The sequence below is a fragment of the Sorex araneus genome, chromosome 1 (assembly GCF_027595985.1).
Source record: "Sorex araneus isolate mSorAra2 chromosome 1, mSorAra2.pri, whole genome shotgun sequence".
NCBI classification, from domain to species: domain Eukaryota; kingdom Metazoa; phylum Chordata; class Mammalia; order Eulipotyphla; family Soricidae; genus Sorex; species Sorex araneus.
The window spans coordinates 5,419,760-5,439,088 of record NC_073302.1 but is presented as its reverse complement, the minus strand read 5'-3'; the positions used below and the strand labels follow the sequence as shown (position 1 = coordinate 5,439,088).

Genomic DNA, 19,329 nt, shown 5'->3' with positions numbered 1-19,329 from the left:
GGGAGGCTAGAACAGGCGCCTGTGATCCCACGTTTGAAAGGGCGTCAGAGGAAAGGGCACAGACCGTGTGGCCCCGAGCTGGACCTGTAACCACCGAGTCGCGGCTTCCAGTGGGACCCCCGTGCCAAGGCCCAGGCGGATATGTCTCTCCCGGGTGGCACACGTTAAAGGCCCCGCGCCAGAGTCCGGCAGGCCAGTGACAGTGATGGCACAGCCTTTGCTCTGAGCAGGCGTGCAAAGCGTCGTGAAGCGTCTGCAGCTGGAGCACTAAGCCCCGGGCTGCCCTCCGGCGCCTCTTGGCTGTTTGAACAGAGGAGGCTTAGCGTGCACTCGCTCTCCTCCAGGCAGCGAGGGCCAATCCCTTCCGATTCCCGGCGGGCACCGTCTCCCAGAAGGAAGGCGCCGCCGCTCTGCCCGCCGCGGGAGTCTCACACGGCTAAGCTCCAAATCCTGTCTGCCCGCCGGCACTCGGGAAGGGGGGGCACTCACCGCCCACAGCAGGAGCTGCACCCTGATGGATTCAAGGGCGCCGAGACGCCTGAGGGCCTAAGCCTGCACCCCCTGAACCACTGCCACCGGCAAAGCCGCCACCGCTCCGCCACGAGGCTGAGCGACCTTGAAGTGGCCTCAGCTCACGAGAGCAGCCAAGAAGCAGCCGTGGTTCAAGCACGAGCCCTGCACCCTGCACCCTGCGCTTGGCACCCCATACCCTGCTCCACTCCCCTTCCCTCCCCTTCCCGGAGCTGCCCCGTGGGCTCAGAAGGCTGGAGGGCCCCGAGTGCTCACTCCTGGGCGGCAGCGCCTCCATCAGGGCCTGCAGCGCCCGCAGCTGCCCTCACTCCCTTCCAGGTAAGAGTCTCACGAGACCGTGGGAGCAGGATCTAAGCTGTATCTGCAGTGCCAATTGCAGGACAAGGTTAGCGGGGTCGCGCACCGACTTCCGCTTTGTCGGGATGGGGTTGAGTAGGTAATGAGCAAGGAACCCCCCAGCATCCCCGGGGTCCACCACGGAAACACAGTCTCTTTCTTCACCCACAGCGCTAACCACTAGTCACCCCAGCCTCAAGTTGCCAGCACCCTGGTGAGAGGGCCCCATAGGTGGGGTGCTGCTGCCCCCTGGCAGGCCAGGCCCCGAGCCAAGGCACGAGCTGGGGCAGTCACAGGGAATTCGAACCCCCGTATGTGCGCTTTCTGCATCCTTTGTTTGGGGGCCACATGCGGTGACACCGTGTGCGGCAGTGAGTCCCTCCAGCCGGAAGCATCAGCAGGCCCAGGGCTGCAGGCCCGGAAGGAGTCGGGACAGCAGCGCCTGGCCTGCGTGTCATGTGTTTGAAACGTGTCTGGGAGAGCTCGCCGGACTCCGTGCCCCACGCCGGGCCGGGATTGTCACTTCGCATGTGGCTGGGCTTGGCCGCTCCCACCGTGGCCGCCCTCAGACAGGCACGGCCCGTCAGACTGGCCGAGGAGCCGAGCAAAGGCCGGAGCCCCGCGGGTGTTTCGTGGTACCGTGGGCCTTCCCAGAGCCGTCGTTCTTCACGCACACTCTTGCGGAGCCCGTCCGCGGGTGCGTGCGAGGCAGGCGCGGGCCGTGGAGACGGGGGGCGGCCGCCGGGCAGAGGGAAGTAGACTGTGAGCCGGGAAAGCAGAGCCCAGCCAGGCCGGTGCTCTCGAGAAAGATCCGAGGGGCGGCTCAATGGGGGCAGGGGGGCGGGGGTGGGGGGGCTCAGCTACCCCCAGACCCGTTTGCCTCTTTGCATGGGGCTGTTCCGGGTGGCTCTGTGGGCTCCAGGCTGGGCCATGCACGGCGCCCTCAGATGCTCTCCAGTGGCTAAATATTTTAAATCGTGAGACCAGGAAGATAAAATATGTCAGAGGATTAAGAGGTACATTTTTTAAATGAGGAAGTTAGGACTAGAAAGGATAACAGAAACGAGAGAAAAGGATTAAAATGAATGGCGGCCAGACAGAATCTGAACCGAGAGCAAATGAAGTTAAAGGAGATGAATATATATATATAAAACCTTAGAATAAGAGCTATGTTTTGTCAAAAATAAAATGCAATTAAATTATGGAGAAGGTTGAATAGAATTGGCATGTGCAATTTTATTTATTTATTTAAATTTTATTTTTTATTGAATCACTGTGAGATACAGTTAAAAAGTTTTCATATTTGATCCACCACCAAACCCCCGCATACTCCCCTCCCACTCCCCCTCTGCCTGTGTGGCAGACATTTTTCACTTTACTCTTTCCTTACTTTGATTACACTCAATTTTCAACAGGAATCTCACTATTGTTATTTGGAGGTTTTCCTCCAACAGTCAGACATGTTGGATGGCATCAATAGATTGTATGTTTTCATTTTTCAGAAAAGGTCACGTGGCCACATTAGCGGCCACGCAGTTTGGAGCTGTCCCAGTCCCACATCCCGGAGCCCGGTTAGTTGCTGCTCAGTGTCACTGGGGCTCCATCTGGAGAAGGTGTACCGGCTGTACCTCCTCTGTCTGGCTCCCCGGTGTTGCTGACCCGATCTGGGGTCCGGAGCAGACTCCGGCATGGCATGTGCAATTTTTTAAACAAAAATTTTTAAAAAGCACAAGATAACATGTTTAGGAAAATAATCATACTGTTAAATTGAACTAAAATTGTACTACTAAAATACAGTATGTAAGTAACCTCTCAGACAATCTACTTGTTCTGTTTTGGCGGTCACGCCTGGCAGAGCTCAGGAGCTGTTCCTGGCTCTGCACTCAGGAGTTACTCTTGGTGGTGCTCAGGGGACCATATGGGATGCCCGGGATCGAACCAAGGTGGACTGCATGCAACATGCAAAGCAAATGCCCTCCCCACTGTACAGTTGCTCCAGCCCCATGTAAGACTACTTTCGATATTTCTTAGTAAGGGTGTACCTGTAATTGCCAATACATAAAGATATCCAGGACTACAGTTTAGGTAGAAAAGCAGCCGGGTAGCATTGTCTTTCAGACAGCGGTCACCGCAAGCTCTAAAGCCTCCTTATTTGGGGGGTATATGTTCTAAGACTCTCAGAGGGGGCCTGAGACCATGGATAGTAGCAGGTCCTTCATGTTTTTCCTGGACATGCATACGCAGGAGGAACCTTGATATTTTTTTCTTCCTTATTTTCATCGAAATCACGATCTGCAAAACTACTAATGATGCTTTCGCGCATGCCTTGTCCCAAAGAGGTGGGCATGGTGTTGCTCCCTCCACCAATGTCCCCAGGACCCGCCCAGGGAATCTCAGTTCTGTCGACAGATTCCCCAGTTCTCATGCCTTTGGTCATTTGTGGTTTCCTTGCTGTAAGTTTTGTTGTTTTTTAGTACCCCACATGTGCAAGAGCTCTTAATTGTTGTGGTAGTGGTGGTGACAACAGCATAGATACGGATGAATACGCTCACCCCCTGAAATGCCACAAAATTATAAATCAGTGATAAGGTGATTTACAAAGGTTTCCCCAAACTCGGTCTTTTTTTTTTTTTTACAACATACACATTAAAAAAAAAAACTAACAGTGTGAATAATTCTATGCTAATACATTTTTTAAATGTGCCTGAGATAGATAAACAACATACCATTTAGCAAGCGAGAGGAGAGGAGAATTCAATCTTAATAAAGCCCGATTGTAGTCAGGCACCGTGAGGGAGCAATAACGCGTGATGAAGGAGGCCCTAACCGCACTCTGCAATCAGGGTCACGTGCGCGCGTCTCCGCTGCCGCGGAATTGCTGATTGCGGGGAGGTTTTCGGGCCCCGCTCGGCCGGCACGTCTTCCTGGCAGCTGGGAGGCAGCCACACCGCCCGTGCGACAATAGGGTGCAGAAGGTCTGGGGACACGGGAGGAGGCTGGCAGTCGCAGCTCTGTTCCGGGGAGAGGCCCCCGAGTGGGGGGTCCAGTCCCAGAGCCCCCCACTCAGGGCTCCTCCCCCCCAACTCTCAGTGTCTGCACCCCAGGGCCACGTCTGCAGGTGTTCTGTCCACAGGTGCGAGAATTCTGGGTACCTGGAGTCAGGATGCCCCGGGACCCTCTGTTCCTTGCTTTTTGGTGGTGGTGGCGGAGGGGGGCGTGGGGGGAGGCAGCACGGAGGCCTCCATTTGAGCAGCACTGGGGCTGGAGCGATAGCACAGCGGGGAGGGCGTTTGCCTTGCACACAGCCAACCCGGGTTCGATTCCCAGCATCCCAGAGGGTCCCCCGAGCACCGACAGAAGTAATTCCTGAGTGCATGAGCCAGAAGTCACCCCTGTGCATCGCTGGGTGTGACCCAAAAACAGCAAAAAAAAAAAAAATCCGTTTGAGCAGCATTGTTCAAAGTACAGAGCCACAGGCATGGTCCCGGCGGCCTGGGGGTGCCCCGTACAGTCCCCTCTGCCCCGAAGTCCCTGCAGGTGGAATCACCATCACCAGGAGCGACGCCCGCGCCTCCTGACACCAAAATCAAAACATACAGGCAGCCACGGGGGCGTTTTTGCCATTTTCTCAGAGCCCCAGGAAAAGGATCCTCCGCTGATCTCCGGCAGCAGAAGACTCTCCCAGGAGACTAGCCCCAGACCACGCCCGGGGACCCCAGGGTGGCTGTGCGCGGGGCAACCCACGTGGCTTCCATATCAGGACCCGCGGCCAGTGGCACAGCCACAGTTCCGTGTTGCTCCTGCGGGTGCTGCCTTGCACTGAAACCCTCTCGGGCCTCTCCTGTTTGCCCCGGCTTCCTCTTTCCCCTCGCTCTTCGTCTTCTGCATGGAAGTGCCACTTTCGAAGCAGGAAAAAAAGAGAGAGAGAAGAGCGAAGGGTTCCCACGAGAACCAGTCACTCGCGCAGAAGCATTGCTTGCTCTTTACTGGCCTGTGTAGCCGTAAGGCCGGTGCCCCCCGGTACCCCTGAAGACGAGGGTCTCACTGAGGAAGGGGCCATAGCGAGCCCTGGGCCTTGGCTTTTGCCCTAGCTCGGGCACGGAGGGCTTGAGCCCGCCCCAGATGGAGTGACTGGCAGCCGGTGGCTTCCCCACAGGGCCTGGCAACGTGGGGGGGGGGGTCAGGTGGCCCTGGGCTCCCTCCCCACCTCGAGGTGGGTCACTCTGCTGACCTTTCCTCTCTAAACCTGCCCGCAGCCTTGGGCCCAACTGGCGCTTGCACCTGCGTGGTCGGGCCTGACCGGGCAGCTTGGGAGTGGGCGGGGCCCATCTGGCCCGCACAGCCGGGCCGCCCCAGGCCACTGTCCCCGGCGCCCAGCCAGGCCCGTGTCCTTGGCCCTGCCGCGGCCCCAGGAAGCCCCTCAGAGGCCCCCCTGGCCAGAGGCTTAGCCAAGGTCGCTCCTGCTCCTTGCCCCACTGGGTTCTGTTGGCTCGTCGGGCCCGTTTCTCGAGCTGGAAGTGAAAGATGACGGTTGTGCCTTTATCCTTCCTGCCGGCTTGGGGGCCGCTGGGGCCAGGGCCTTGGCAGGCCAGGCCTGTGTGTGCGGCACCACTTGGGCCACGCCCCTGACCCTTATATTCTTTTTCACTTTCTCTTTTAAAATTTATTTTTTATTGTATAAAGTGTTTCTAGTTCACAGTGTTCCATTATATTAAATATTCAAACGACAATCCCACCACCATATTTTGGATGTTTTTATCTCCAATCCCAATCCCTGCCCCAAAGCAGAACCAAAATATTGTATTATTTGTTATGAAAAACTGCTGAAAATGCTACAAAATAGTATCCTTAGAGAAAAGAGTGTGGAGATGGTTGTATTTCACCCAGGGGCCATTGTGCCCTTCTACAAGAGATCACTTACATGTTGGTAAAGGTTGAGCCTTGTGTGCTTTCCTTATATATATGTGTGTGTATATATATATATATGTATACATATATATATGTATAAAATGTATATTTCCCTCTGAGAGCGGTTGCCTCCTACTTTGAACCCTAGCAGATGTGCTGCAGAATCTCGGATTATGGGCAGGGTGTGTGGTGTGAAGTACAGCACAGCCGCATTTGGGATAACTTCACCCAAGGGTGGTGCTCGGCCCGAGCGTGTGGAGTGTGCCGCCTCCTTTTCTGAGGGAGAAAGAGCCCCCGTCTCCAGAAGCGTTCCCCTGCTGGCCGTGTCCCCGGCGACCCCCGAGCTGCCCCCACCTTCGCCCTGCACCCTCGGCGGAAGGAGCTGTGGGGTCTCGGGCCTGACCCCACACGGTCCTTGCTCAGCTCACAAGGTGCCTGCAGGAGTGCCCGGCCACGGCCTCGTACTGCTGGGCCTTGTCTGGGGGTTCTCTTTGGACATTGGAGGTGAAATAAGACGATGTTTCCCCCGTGGGTCCCCCCCTCCCCGGCCTCCCTGCAGGGGTGCCGGCTCCCCTGGCTGGGGACCGTGACTTGCCTTGGAGGGCCCTGGGGCTGCGGGGAGGCCGGCCTCAGCCCTAAGGTGGGGGGCGTGGTCGGGGAGGGGTCCCCGGGCCTCGGCCTTCCCCGCCGTGACGGGCTGCCCGTCTCTCTCCCCAGTGCCTTCCCCAGCGCCTCCTGCCTCGGCCCCGCGCCGCACCCCCCAGGCCCGCTCATGGACCCGCTGGCGAAGCCGGCCTGCGGGAGCCAGATGGCTCAGACGCTGCTCTGGAAGGCCCAGTCGTCGCTGTCCTTCGGCATGCCGCCCCTGCAGACGTGGCCCGCCAAGTGCCCTGACGGGGAGTCCCAGGTCACCCTGTAAGTAAGTAAATGCAGCTTCCTCCTTTGGGGTCCCGCCGGCTCCGACTCGGAACGCCCCCGTGCTGGGGGGCAAAGTGACGTTTCCCCTCCATGGAAGGGCGAGGGGAGTGGTTGTTCGCAGGGGGGAGGTGTAGATCTGAGGAGACTCATTGAACATCTCCGGGGACCGAGCCTGGCTCAGCCGTGTGCAAGGAAAACGGTCCTAGTGCTGTCCTAGCGCCCCAGCCCCTGCAACTCCTATGATTTTTTTTTTTTGTGTGGGGGGATGTCACACCCAGTGATGCACGGGGGTTACTCCTGGCTCTGCACTCAGGAATTACTCCTGGCCATGCTCGGGGGACCCTATGGGATGCTGGGAATCGAACTTGCATCTGCCGCGTGCAAGGCAAACGCCCTCCCCGCTGTGCTCTCGCTCCAGCCTGCAGTTCCTATCTTGGGGGTGCTTGAGATGATCCGATTCACAGCTACCAGCTCCCGGGCCAGGGTCCTCACAGTGTCAGCACTAACAGTGGTCGTTTGTGCCATGGAATGTCTTGGCCTGATCAGGAAACTAGGGTAGCCTTCTGTGTGCCGGCGGGACGCTGAGAAAGGGAAGGAAATATTTTCCCTGACCTTCGAACCTTAGGCCCTGTCTGAAGGGGGCACCCAGCAAAGATTTTGAAGTCCCCAGGTCTCTGCTCTACTAATGTTTGAGGTGACTCGAGCTCCCCGCTGGCCGCTGTGTTTTCCTCCTGAGCTCCTGGGGTTCGGTGAGGGTACGCTGAAGAGTTGCTGGACGGCCGAGTAAGGGAATGAGCGAAGAAGCAGACCAGGGGGTCCCCGAAGACAGGGCAGAGCAGCGCGGCCGACTTAGAAACAGAGGAAGCGCCGACACCGTCTGTGCACTGCGGCAGTTACTCCGGGGGCTTCTGGGAAGCCAGTTCCAGGCCCGGGTCCTGGCCTGGCGTCACCCATGGGCCCGAGAGCAACTCTTGCCTGAGCACCACCGCCCGCCCCTCCCAGCTGCCCCGCGGACCCTGCAGCCCTGGCGCCGAGTGGGCCTGACCGCGCCCCTCGGGCTGTACAGGCCTCAGGGGCCGTCCCGGGAGGCGCAGGGAAGCAGCTAGTCCAGTGCTGCTGGCCGTGCCATCCACGGGGGATAGGACAGCCGCGGGGGGCGGCTGGGCTCTGCCAGGCAGCGCTCTGTGGGGGCAGGAGAGGGACCCCCCTGCAGTGCCTTTTGGGCTCAAGAGGTTTTTTTTTTGCTTTTTGGGTCACACCCAGCGATGCTCAGGGGTTACTCCTGACTTTGCACTCAGGAATTACTCCTGGCAGTGCTTGGGGGACCATATGGGATGCCGGGGATCGAACCCGGGTCGGCCGCGTGCAAGGCAAACGCCCTCCCCGCTGTGCTATCGCTCCAGCCCCTGGACTCAAGAGTTTTAAACCACGTTGCAAAGCCCCAGATGCAGGGGGCAGAGACGGGCCGCCGGGGGCCCCAGTGTGAGATGGGGAATCAGCGACAATCCTGGCCCCGGAAGGGAGAGGCCGCATTGCCACGCTGGAGATTAGGACTTGGTGGGGGGGCGGGGTGCAGCGGGCTCAGGAGCCGCCAGGGGGCCCCCAGAACTGTGTCTCGTGGTCAGAGGTCTGACTTGGCGGCCGGCCGGAGAGTTGAGGGGGTTGATGTGGGAAGTTGTCAACGGGCAGGAGTGCTCCAGGGGGCAGAGAGGCGGGGAGGGGCAGGATGGAGCAGAGGGAGCCGGGGCGGGTCCCCACCGCCTTCCCCCGCGCACGGCTGCGCCCCAGGGAGGTGCGCATTCCCCGGGCAGGACAGCCTGGCCCGGTTCTGGGAACTGCGCTCGCGGCTCCTCACTCTCGCCCGCGGTGGCCCCTGGGGACGGCGCGGCTAAAAGCAACCCTCCCTGCTCGAGGAGGTCAGGCCGTTACTAAGAGTGGATTCCCGCGACGGCTCCAGGTTTCTGTGTCACCCGTCTCCTCGCCCACCAGGGCCCGTGGCCCATTTCTGCTGCTCCCGCGGGGCCGGGCACGGCTCAGGACACACACACACACACACACACACACACACACACACACACACACACACACACACAGACAGGTGCCACCAGAGACCGGCGGGGTCACTCTTCTCCATTGCCGCCTCTCAGAGGCACACGCTCAGGCTACCCCGACCCCGACTCACCTGAGCCCGGCCCCATTTTGATCAGTTCTAGTTTGCCTTTAGAAACTGTGGTTTGCTTTTTTTTTTTTTTTTTGGAGGGGGCGGTTGTTTGCTTGCTTGCTTGTTTTTGGGGCACACCCCAGGGTCCTCAGGATTTACTCTTGACTCAGTGCTCGGGAGTTGCTCCTGGAGGGCTCGGGGAACCATATGAGACGCCGGGGATTGAACTAGGTCGGCATCCTGCAAGGAAAGCCCCCCTCCCCCTCACCGTGCTGTCGCTCAGGCCCCAGGCCAGTCTCTCACAGTCGTGGAACTCCTCAGCTTGAAATCTCCTACCTCGGCTCTGTGTGGAAGGCGCTGCCTCTGTCCTGCGTCAGGACCTGCCCGCCCTCGGCCCTGGGTCCGTCGCTGGAGACCATCTGACATCGGAGTAGTTCAGTGACGCGAACCTTCTAGAAAATCTTCCAGTGTATAGTTTGGCCTTAAGAGTGGACTAAGTGGGGGGCGGAGGGGGGCTGGAGCGATAGCACAGCGGGTAGGGCGTTTGCCTTGCACTCGGCCAACCCGAGTTCGATTCCCAGCATCCCATAGGGTCCCCCGAGCACCTCCAGGAGTAATTCCTGAGTGCAGAGCCAGGAGGAACCCCTGTGCATCGCCGGGTGTGATCCAAGAAGCAAGAAAACAAAACAAAATAAGAAAGTGGAATAAGTGGCTTCTCCCCACGTGTTGGGCCATGGTGCTGTCTCTCCCCAGCGCCTCTGGCACCTACCGTGGCGAGGCGTCATGTTTTCAAAACATTGTTGAGGTGACAGTTCAGAGTCGTGTTTGCATTCATGCTTCTAGTGGACAGAGGGACTGCAGAGTGCCAGAGACCCTCCACCCCTTCCCGTGTCCCTCTGGCCCACCCCGGTTCCTCCCAGGGTCCTCCTCCCCACAGCTGGTCTGGGCTGTGGTCAGAGCCCTAGGCTTGGTTTGTTTTCCATTCCTTTTATTTGTTTGTTTGTTTTTGTTTTTATCTGCCGCGAGTGAGAGATCCAGCATTCACTCTTCTCTAGCACTCTTATTTGACTTCACATGAAACCCGTTATTTCATCCAACTTGTAGCAAGATTTTGTTTTACTTGTGTGTGTTTGTGTATATATGATTGTGTGTGTGTGTGTGTGTGTGTGTGGTGGGGTGTTGGGGTTTGAACCCAGGGCCTCACATAAACTATGCACTGCTCTACCACCCTAGCCCTGAGAGACGAGATTTTCTCTTATGTCTAAGTAATATTCAACCCATGGGTAGATATACTTCAATTTCTTTTTTTTTTTTTTTGCTTTTTGGGTCACACCTGGCAATGCACAGGGGTTACTCCTGGCTCTGCACTCAGGAATTACTCCTGACGGTACTCAGGGGACCATATGGGATGCTGGGAATCGAACCTGGGTCGGCCACGTGCAAGGCAAACGCCCTACCCGCTGTGCTATTGCTCCAGCCTCCATACTGCAATTTCTTCTTTAGGGGGAGGATAGGTTTGGGGTTAACCCAGAGGTACCCTGGGATTATTCCTGGCTCTGAGCTCAGGAGACCATAGACTGTGCCAAGGATTCAAACCAGGCTCACCCACGTGCCTTCCCTCCTGTATGATCTTTCTGATTCCATGTGCCACCGTTTCTGTATCCGCTCCTCTGTCACCGGGCTCTTGGGCTGTGTCCAGGTCTTGGCCGTTGTCGGTCGAGCTGCCCTGAAGGGAGGGATGCAGATGTCTTTTCAAATGACTGCTTTTGTTTTCTTAGGCTCGGTGCCAAGCAGTGGAATCTCTGGGTCAGATGGTAGTTCTATTTTTGACTTTTTTTGGAGACGTCTCCAGGCTGTTCTCCGCAGAGGCAGGACCAGGCAACCTTCCCGCCCGCGGTGCACGAGGGTTCCTTTCTCCCCGAGTCTCCGCTGGCACCGCTTGTTCCTGAGCTGCGTGACGAGGTGCTGGCTCACAGTGTCGCGTGGCATTCGTGGCGCGTCTGTTCCAGGGCAGGTGCCAGCAGAAACCCTCTTCGTCTGGGGAAGGAGCTGGGGCAGAAGGAGGAGGAGTTCACAGATTCCAGAGCTCGAGGTGAGAGGGCTGCAACAGGAGTATAGCCGGGAGGGTGCTTCCTTGCTCGCAGCTGACCCAGGTTCGAATCCCCGACATCCCATATGGTTCCCCCACCCCAGCCAGGAGCGATCCCTGACTGCAGAGCCAGGAGTAACCCCTGAGCCTGCTGGTTGTGGCCCCCAAACAGACAAAAGAGACAAAACCAAAAAACCCCAAACAAATCCGTATCATCCTAAGGTGAGCAGAGGGACCACCTTAAGCTGAAGGCAGAGAGCGAGCCTGGGGCAGGTGGGGTGGGGGCGGCAGGCGGAAGTGACATTCGAGGTTAAGGAGATGCGGGAGCAGCGGTGGGAAATTCAGCTGAGACACATTTCGGCTCCGTGGGGGCGTGGGGGGTGGGGGAAAGTCACCTGTTCCCCAGGCAGGCGGCTGGCCGGCTCCCCGGAACACGCGCTCGCAGAGAACAGGTTGGACGCCAGATGGTCCCTCTGGCTCTGGCTCTGGAAGTTTCTTCCCCTCAGCCCCTCCGGTGAGGAAGCCTGAGCTGGCTGCTGGCCCGGGCCCAGGTGTCACGTGCTGGGACGCTGTCAGACGGGACTCCTGGGGTGATTGCTGACCAGCGGTAGGGCCGGCGAGAGCAAGGCGGACGGCAGAAGCGATTCTCTGCCTCAGACGTGCCAAAATCAGTCGGGCACCAGATAGAAAGGGGGAGCCCCACGGGAGGAGGCTGGCTGCTTGCTGTGCAGGGCCAGGAAGGCTAACGGGGCGCACATTCGGAGCGGCAGTGAGCACTCGAGACTTCTCCATAACCCGGCGTGGGCGGGAACACCTGAAGTGTCAGAGGAGAAGGAGAAAGGACAGAGCAGTAAAGGTCGGAGGGCAGAGGTCGTCCGGGCACTTTGCAACCCGCTGTTGTTCTGGCTGGTGGCCGTTTCTCAGCACCTCCCTGCAGCTCCAAATCCAAGTGTCCACTCCAGAAACATGGACCCCAGGTGGTCTGGGCTGGGAACGGGACAGTGTCTCTGGGGAGCTCTGGGAAACCGTCTCTCCCGCGCTCTCGGGGTGCTGGAGGAGTCCCTGAGTCAGAAAGGCAAAGGCGATCGGGGAAAGATGGAAAATGCCTCTGGTCCAGTGTCTGAGCATCTGCACCATCCAGGAGCCCGGGAGAGCCGCTCAAGGGGAAACGCGGCTGTCTGGGAGAAGCTAGGAGTGACTTGTTTGCTGCTGAACCCTGGGCCTTCCTGGGGGGACTGCCACCCGGAGCGCCAGCGTGGGGGGCCACGAAGAGGGGGTGCTGTGCCAGTATATGTGCAGATAATCCCCACAGATCCACTGGGACAGACGCAGGGGGAGGGGACGGGGACAGGCGGGTGTCGGAGAGGGCCCGAGTGGCCAGCGTGTGCGGGAGGGACGGGCAGACCGTGTCTTCTGGAGACTGCGGATTGCCACCATGTGACACACTCGTCCCCAGGCTGACACATGCCCGCTGCTAACACCGGCTGGGACGTGCCCGAGGGAGAGTGAATGGGGTTGCTCTGGCCAGCCACACCTGCTTCACTCTTTCGGGCAGCATGTGGACGAAAATAAGGCGGCCAGGGTGTCACGCACTTCCACGCCTGGGCGTGTCCTCTCGGGATGCGACCTCACCAGGAGCACGGGGAGGTTCACAGCAGTGGTTTAAAAACTGGAACCGGGTTAGAGATAACAGCAGCGGTAAGGGGCCTGCCAGGCGTGAGGTGGACCCGGCCCCACCCTCTAGTATGCCCAAATATGCCCCCTAGTACCACCAGGGGTCACTCCTGAGCACAGAGCCGGGAATGTTCCCTGAGCACCTCTGGGGATAGCCCCAATCCTCCAAAGTAAAATACCACCTTAAGAAAGAAGAAAAGAGGGGCTGGAGAGATAGCACAGCGGGTAGGGCGTTTGCCTTGCACGCGGCCGACCCGGGTTCAAATCCCAGCATCCCATATGGTACCCTGAGCATGGCCAGGGGTAATTCCTGAGTGCAGAGCCAGGAGTAACCCCTGTGCATTGCCAGGTGTGACCCAAAAAGCAAAAAAAAAAAAAAAAAAGAAAGAAAGAAAGAAGAAAAGAAAACCTGCAGAGGGGCTGGAGCAATAGCACAGCGGGGAGGGCGTTTGCCTTGCACGCGGCCGACATGGGTTCGATTCCCAGCATCCCATATGGTCCCCTGAGCACCGCCAGGAGTAATTCCTGAGTGCAGAGCCAGGAGAAACCCCTGTGCATCGCCAGGTGTGACCCAAAAGGCAAAAAAAAAAAAAAAAAAAGAAAACCTGCAGAATGTCCAGGCAGAGAATTTTGGCACCGTGGGGTGTCGCCCCGCCATGTAGAGGGGGACAGGGAAGAATGGGGTCAGCAGGGACGGGTCTCAGAGTGTCCAGCCGTGCGAGCTGGTGGAAAGAAGATGTCCACCATGCAGTGGCAGATTTAGTTATTTTTAGTTGCTGTTCCCAAACAGTGCTCGGGAGTCCAGGGGACCATGACCACTGCGAACAGTTTGGTCCTCGGGTCCAGCGACGTGGCACTGCCCCAAGCACCCCACGGCCCTGGGCTCCACTAGGATCCCCGTGGCTGTGCTTGTGGACGCCAGGGCCACACCTGGTGGTGCTCAGGGGGCCTAGGAATGCTGGGGACTGACCGGGTCCTGCGCCTGTGCCCCCGTCCCCGGCTCCGTCTCCCCACCCGTTTGGTGTGGACGCTCGGGGCACACGAAGCCCAGGTGTGCCCTTGGCGAAGGCGTGCATGGCGCGGGGACCCAGGCCAGCGGGAAGCAGCAGCCCCGCCGTTTGGTGACTGTCCCAAGGCAGGCGGGGAGGATCGTGGCGTTTCCGGTCTAGCTGCGACTCTCCTTACGCTCCTCTGCGTCCTGACACACTTCATTATGAAACAGAGCAGGGGAAGACACTCAGCTGGTCTGGACCAACCGCTGGGTCGGACAGCCAGGGTCTAGAGTCAGCGCTTGGCAGGTGGCAAAGCGCGCGGGATGGTCAGGATTTTGTTAAAGTGTTGGTTCCGTTTCCTCAGATCCGGGGGATGCCCTGAGCCTCTGAATTTCTCACCAGCTCTCTTTTTGTTCTGTTTGGTTTTGGGGTCACACCCAGCGATGCTCAAGGGTTACTCCTGGCTCTGCACTCAGGAATCCCTCCCGGGTGGTGCTCAGGGGACCCTGGGGGATGCCGGGGATAGAACCCGGGTAGACCAGGTGCAAGGCCAACGCCGTCCCCGCTGTGCTGTCGCTCCGCCCAACTCCAGCTCTCTCGTAAGGCCTGGCGGGTCCTCTGGGCGCTGCTGCCCTGGGAGCCAAGTCAGGGCACCTCCTTGCTCTGCGGGGGCGTTCAGGGGTTCCCGAGACCTGCAGGCACCTGGGGGAGGCAGACTCGGGAGGGATTCCCCCCCTCTCGGAGCACGGCTGCAGGTGCGGGAGCCTGAGGCAGCATCTGTTTCCTGCTGGCTTTCTGCCTCGGGGCTTCCCTTTAACCCTTCGTGGGCCTGCGCCTGTAGGTCTCCTGTGAGCACCGTCTCCCCCTCGTGGATTCTGCTCGGAGCCGCAAAAGCCTGAGCAGTCGTGGTCACAGTCCCCTGGCGTGGAGGTGGGGAGCAGGTGCAGAGTCACGCTCTGCAGGAACCATGGCCGTGGCAGTTTCCGGTGTGGGCCTCTTACCTGACGCCCCCCTACGCCCCTCCAGATCCCCTCCACCACTTAGAAAGGGACTCGAGCGACTGGGGTGCTTGGGGGTGAGGGGGTCTCCCGAGTGATGCTCAGGAGGCCCGGGCCCCTCCCAGCCCTCCTCAGGTAGCTGGACCTGGGGACACTGTGTTGCTCCAGTGCAGGGAGCAGGGGCCAGGGGTTACCTGGGCTCCCCCGGGGTGTGCGAGGCCTCCAGGGATGGGCCCGGCAGATGCCCAGGGGACCGTGTCAGATTCAGCCGGGGTCTGCTCCATGCAGAGTGTTGAGCCCGGGATTCTGGGTTCCCCAGTGGCAGGACGGACAGCAACACGAACACGATACTGCAAAAGCAGCAGGAGTTTGATTCCAGGATACCGGGGTCAACTGTCTCACCCACAGAGTGGCCTCCTGATAGCGACCCCGACTTCAGGCAGCAAGCAGCTTATACAGGGTTTGATTACATAAGCAGTGCACGCCTTATTGTTTCCGAAAGAATCTTACTTAGTTACCAGATAAAGGTGTTTTGGCAAGTACCTAGGGTAACAGCGGTCAGGCAACGGTTAAACACTAATTTCCCGCGTCAGTACCAATTGTATGATTACATAGACTTCTCGTTCTTTTAGGGTTAACAAAAAGCAGGTTCTGGGGCATTGTGAGAATTGACTGAGCCGCTTGCTGGGCCCAGGAACTCTCCCCGTGGGTTCGGGTTGGCCGGTTACGCATTGTTTCACTGCTGGGAAACTGAATCTGTTTCAGTTCCAGGAACTGAACCTGAGGCCCACCTGGCTTTTCCCATTTCTGCCGCCTGTCATGGCGTCAGTTCCGCCCTTACGGAGCAGGACCCTTACCCCTCCTTTCTCTGCCCCTCAGAGATGCTGCTTTGGCACGTGGCAGCTTGGCTCCGTCCAGCTGTGCCGGGCCACATAGTTGGTTTTAGCCATACTTGGTGGTGCTCAAGGCTTAATCCTGCTTCTGTGCCCAGGGGTCATTCCTGGCTGGCTTGGGGACCATATGGGTGCCAGGTTGGCCACACGTAAGGCAAGTGCTCTGTCTGCCTGCTGTACCTCCAGCCCCACGTAGTATATTTTTTTAAAAAAATGTATTGGGGCTGGAGTGATAGCACAGCGGTAGGGCGTTTGCCTTGCATGCGGCCGACCCGGGTTCAAATCCCAGCATCCCATACGGTCCCCTGAGCACCGCTAGGAGTAATTCCTGAGTGCAGAGCCTGGAGTAACCCCTGTGCATCGCCAGGTGTGACCCAAAAACCAAAAAAAAAAAAATGTATTGCCTGAGGTCCTGTGACGTATACTGTTTATACTAGATGCTGTACTGGTTTTGGTGATTTCCTGTGTGCACAATCCCAGCACCGCCTCCATCTCCCAAGGACCCCAGCCCCCTCCCCTCCGCCATTCTCCCAACTCAGTTGTGTGGATTGGGTGTCCCCTTGTGTTGCCTTTGGCCCTTTGTCGGTGCCTCACTGTGTATCATTAAGCCCCACGTGTGGCCGAGATCATTCTGTGTCTCTCCCTTCCTGACTCGCTCCGCTCACTCTGATGCCCTCCAGTTCCATCCACGTGGCCCTAAGTTGCCTGATTTTGCCCTTTCTTAGAGCTGCATACTATTCCACTGTGGGTCTGTACACCACACTTCATGATCCGTAGTTGGGCGCTGGGCGTGTTTCCATATCTTGGCTGTTGCGCCAAGTGCGGCAGTGACCATAGGTGTGCATAGGTCCCCTCAAATTAAAGTTTTTGCGTTTGGGGGCTAGATGCCAGGAAGTGGTAGCTGGAATGCCAGGAGTTCCAGTCCTAGTTTTGGTCAGATCTCTTTATTGCCTCCCATTGAGCCAGACCCAGATGGTTCCCATCGACCATGGGTGAGGGTTCCTTTCTCACATAACCCCGCCAACACTGGCTGTTTCCAGACTTTTGGATATGTGCCTTTCTCACTGGGGTGGAGTGTTGTTTTGATTTGCATGAGTGGCTGTGAGCACTTTTTCATATCCCTGTTGGCCATCTATGGATCATGTCTTCATTTTTTTTTTTTTTTTGGTTTTTTGGGTCACACCCGGCAATGATCAGAGGTTGGTTACTCCTTACTCTGCACTCAGGAATTACTCCTGGCATTGCTCGGGGGACCACATGGGATGCCGGGGATCGAACCCGGGTCGGCTGCATGCAAGGCAAACACCCTCCCCGCTGTGCTATCACTCCAACCCCACATCATGTCTTCTTTGGGAAAGACATGGTTCCATTTGTGAGTGGGGCAGAGGATCTTTGGAGATTTTGTTTTTGAATTTTGTGAGTGCTTTATATCTCTTGGATGTCAGCCCTTTATCTTCTGAATTGAATGCAAATTTTTTCTCCCATTCAGTAGAGTGTCCTGTTGTTGTTTTTTGCTTTGGGGCCACACCAGTTGGTGCCAGGGAATAGTCCTGCCTCTGCATTCAGGGCTCCCCCTGGCAGAGTTTGGAGGACCATACAGGGTACCAGGGACTGAACCCAGGTCAGCTGTGTGCAAGGCAAGCACCCTACCCACTCTGTCTCTCTGGCCCCTATGAGTGTTTTTATTATTATTATTATTATTGCTTGAGTTTCTTTCACTATGCAGAAGCTTTTAAATTTGATGTAGCCACATTTGCTTATTTTTGGTTTTATTGTCTTTGCCACTGTCATTTCATTGAAAACTCCTATGTGGGTCAATTTCCTGGAGAGTTCTGCCGATGTTTTTTTCCAGTGTATTTTTTGGATCCTGGTCTAATCTCGGAGTCTTTTTTTCTTTTCTTAAATTCATGTCAACTTTTTTCCCCCATTTTATTTAAACACCGCGGTTAACCAAGTTGTTCGTGATGGTTGGTCACAGGTATTGAATATTTCAACCATAATCCCAACACCGTTGTCACCTTTCCTTCACCATTGTCTCCATTTTCTGAACCACTCGGGGTCTTTAATCCATTTGAATTTATTTTGCGAATGGTATGAGATGTGTGTGGTTATCTGGTTTTCTGAGCACCATTTGTTGAAAAGATTTCCTTTGCTCCTCTTCATATACTTAGCCTCTTTGTCATAGATTAACTGTCCATAAATTTGAGGGTTTAACTCGGGACTTGAATCATGTTCTATTGGTCTGCACGTCTGTCTCTACCCAGGGACTCCAGTTTTGATCATTAAAACTGTGTGGTCAAGTTGTGTGGGACCAAGGGTAGGTAAGATAAGGAGACACTGGTACGACAAGAATAGCTAGATCTGAGGGTTCAAAGTAGATAGAGGGATATTCTTTTTTTTTTTTTAAATTTTCTATAGAGGGATATTCTTGACAACCTTTCAGTATCAGTATTGCAAAGCACAATGCCCAAAAGGAGGGAGTGAGGGGGAGAGAGAGAGGCAGAGAGAGAAGAAAAGTCCTGCCATAGAGGCACATAGGGGTTGGGGGGTGGGGGTGACGGGAGGGACCCCGGGGACACCCGGTGCTGGGAAATATACACTGGTGGAGGGATGGCTGCTGGAACACTGAAGGACTGAAATTCAGTCACGAACAGCTTTGTAAGGGTCTATCACAGGGATTCAATAAAAAAGTTAAAAAGAAAAACAGTTGTGTAGTATAGCTCACTGTCACTCACTGTCATCCCGTTGCTCATCGATTTGCTCGAGCGGGCATGAGTAACGTCTCCATTGTGAGACTTGTTATTGTTTTTGGCATATCAAATACACCACAGGGAGCTTGCCAGGCTCTGCCATGTGGGCGAGATACTCTCGGTAGCTTGCCAGGCTCTCCGAGAGGAGCGGAGGAATCGAACCTGGGTCGGCTGCATGCAAGGCAAATGCCTTGCCGCTGTGCTATTGCTCCAGCCCAAGAGTGTAGCTCAAAGTCAGGAAATCCAGCGCCTCCCCTCTGCTTCCCGGCCCCCTCTGGAATGACACAGGCTCTTGGCCCAGGGACTCCCTGGGCTCTCTTTCCCCCTGGCACGAGAGTGCTCTGAGCTTGGAACCACACCCCTCAGCCTTCACACCTGCCCCCTGCCCCCCGTACAGGGTATCTCATGGGTGCTCTGAAACTTGAACGAGAGAAAGAATTTCAAATTCAGCGAAACTTTTCAAATGAAACATGCGAGTCAGAGAGGCAGTGCCGGCGTTCCGATGCTTGCCTTGCACGCAGCCGACTCCAGGTTGACCCCTGCCGCTGAACACGCCTCCTCGAACACCACCAAAGGTCACTCCTGAGTACAGAGTCAGAAATAGCCCCTGAGCAGTGCTGGGTGTTGCTCCAGTCCCTCCCCACCCCCACCCTACCCCCTCAAAAAAATCAAATAAAACTTACTTGGGACCGAGAGAATGTACAGAGTTAAGGAGCTTCCTTGCATGCGGCCAGCTCTATTCTGGTCCCCCGGGGCTGAGAGGGAGCACTGTGGGCGGGGCACCTGCCTTGCTTGCGTGCAGCCCACCTAGGTTCCATCCCCGGCACTCCATGAGCACCACTGCTCAGGGCCCCAAACCAACAGTTCAATCCCCAGCACCCCATATAGTCCCTGAGTTCAGGAGTAAGCCCTGAGCACAGAGTCAGGAGTAATCCCTGAGCCCCTCTAGGTGTGGCCCCCCCCAAAAACCAAAATGAGTGGCAGGTGGTGGGGTGGGAGGAAGAGAAGGAGGGTCGGAATCCACCGTGTTCTAGTACAGCGGAGGAAGCCGTGCTCGTTCATTCGAGATTCCTTCATTC

The 19,329-nt window shown here is 57.0% G+C and overlaps 1 protein-coding gene across 3 annotated transcripts in view; it reads left to right on the top strand.

Moving 5' to 3' along the window:
- Positions 1-19,329, top strand: part of GARNL3 (GTPase activating Rap/RanGAP domain like 3) — a 146,381-nt gene that overhangs the window by 12,394 nt on the left and 114,658 nt on the right. For 2 of the 3 annotated variants that reach the window (XM_055140411.1, XM_055140406.1), the window contains exon 2: positions 6,493-6,690. The exons of the other annotated variant lie outside the window; for it this stretch is intronic. In XM_055140411.1, the coding sequence (XP_054996386.1) occupies positions 6,548-6,690 (143 nt within the window). In that variant the 5' untranslated portion in view covers positions 6,493-6,547. The remainder of the gene's footprint in view (positions 1-6,492; positions 6,691-19,329) is intronic. 3 annotated transcript variants of the gene reach the window in all.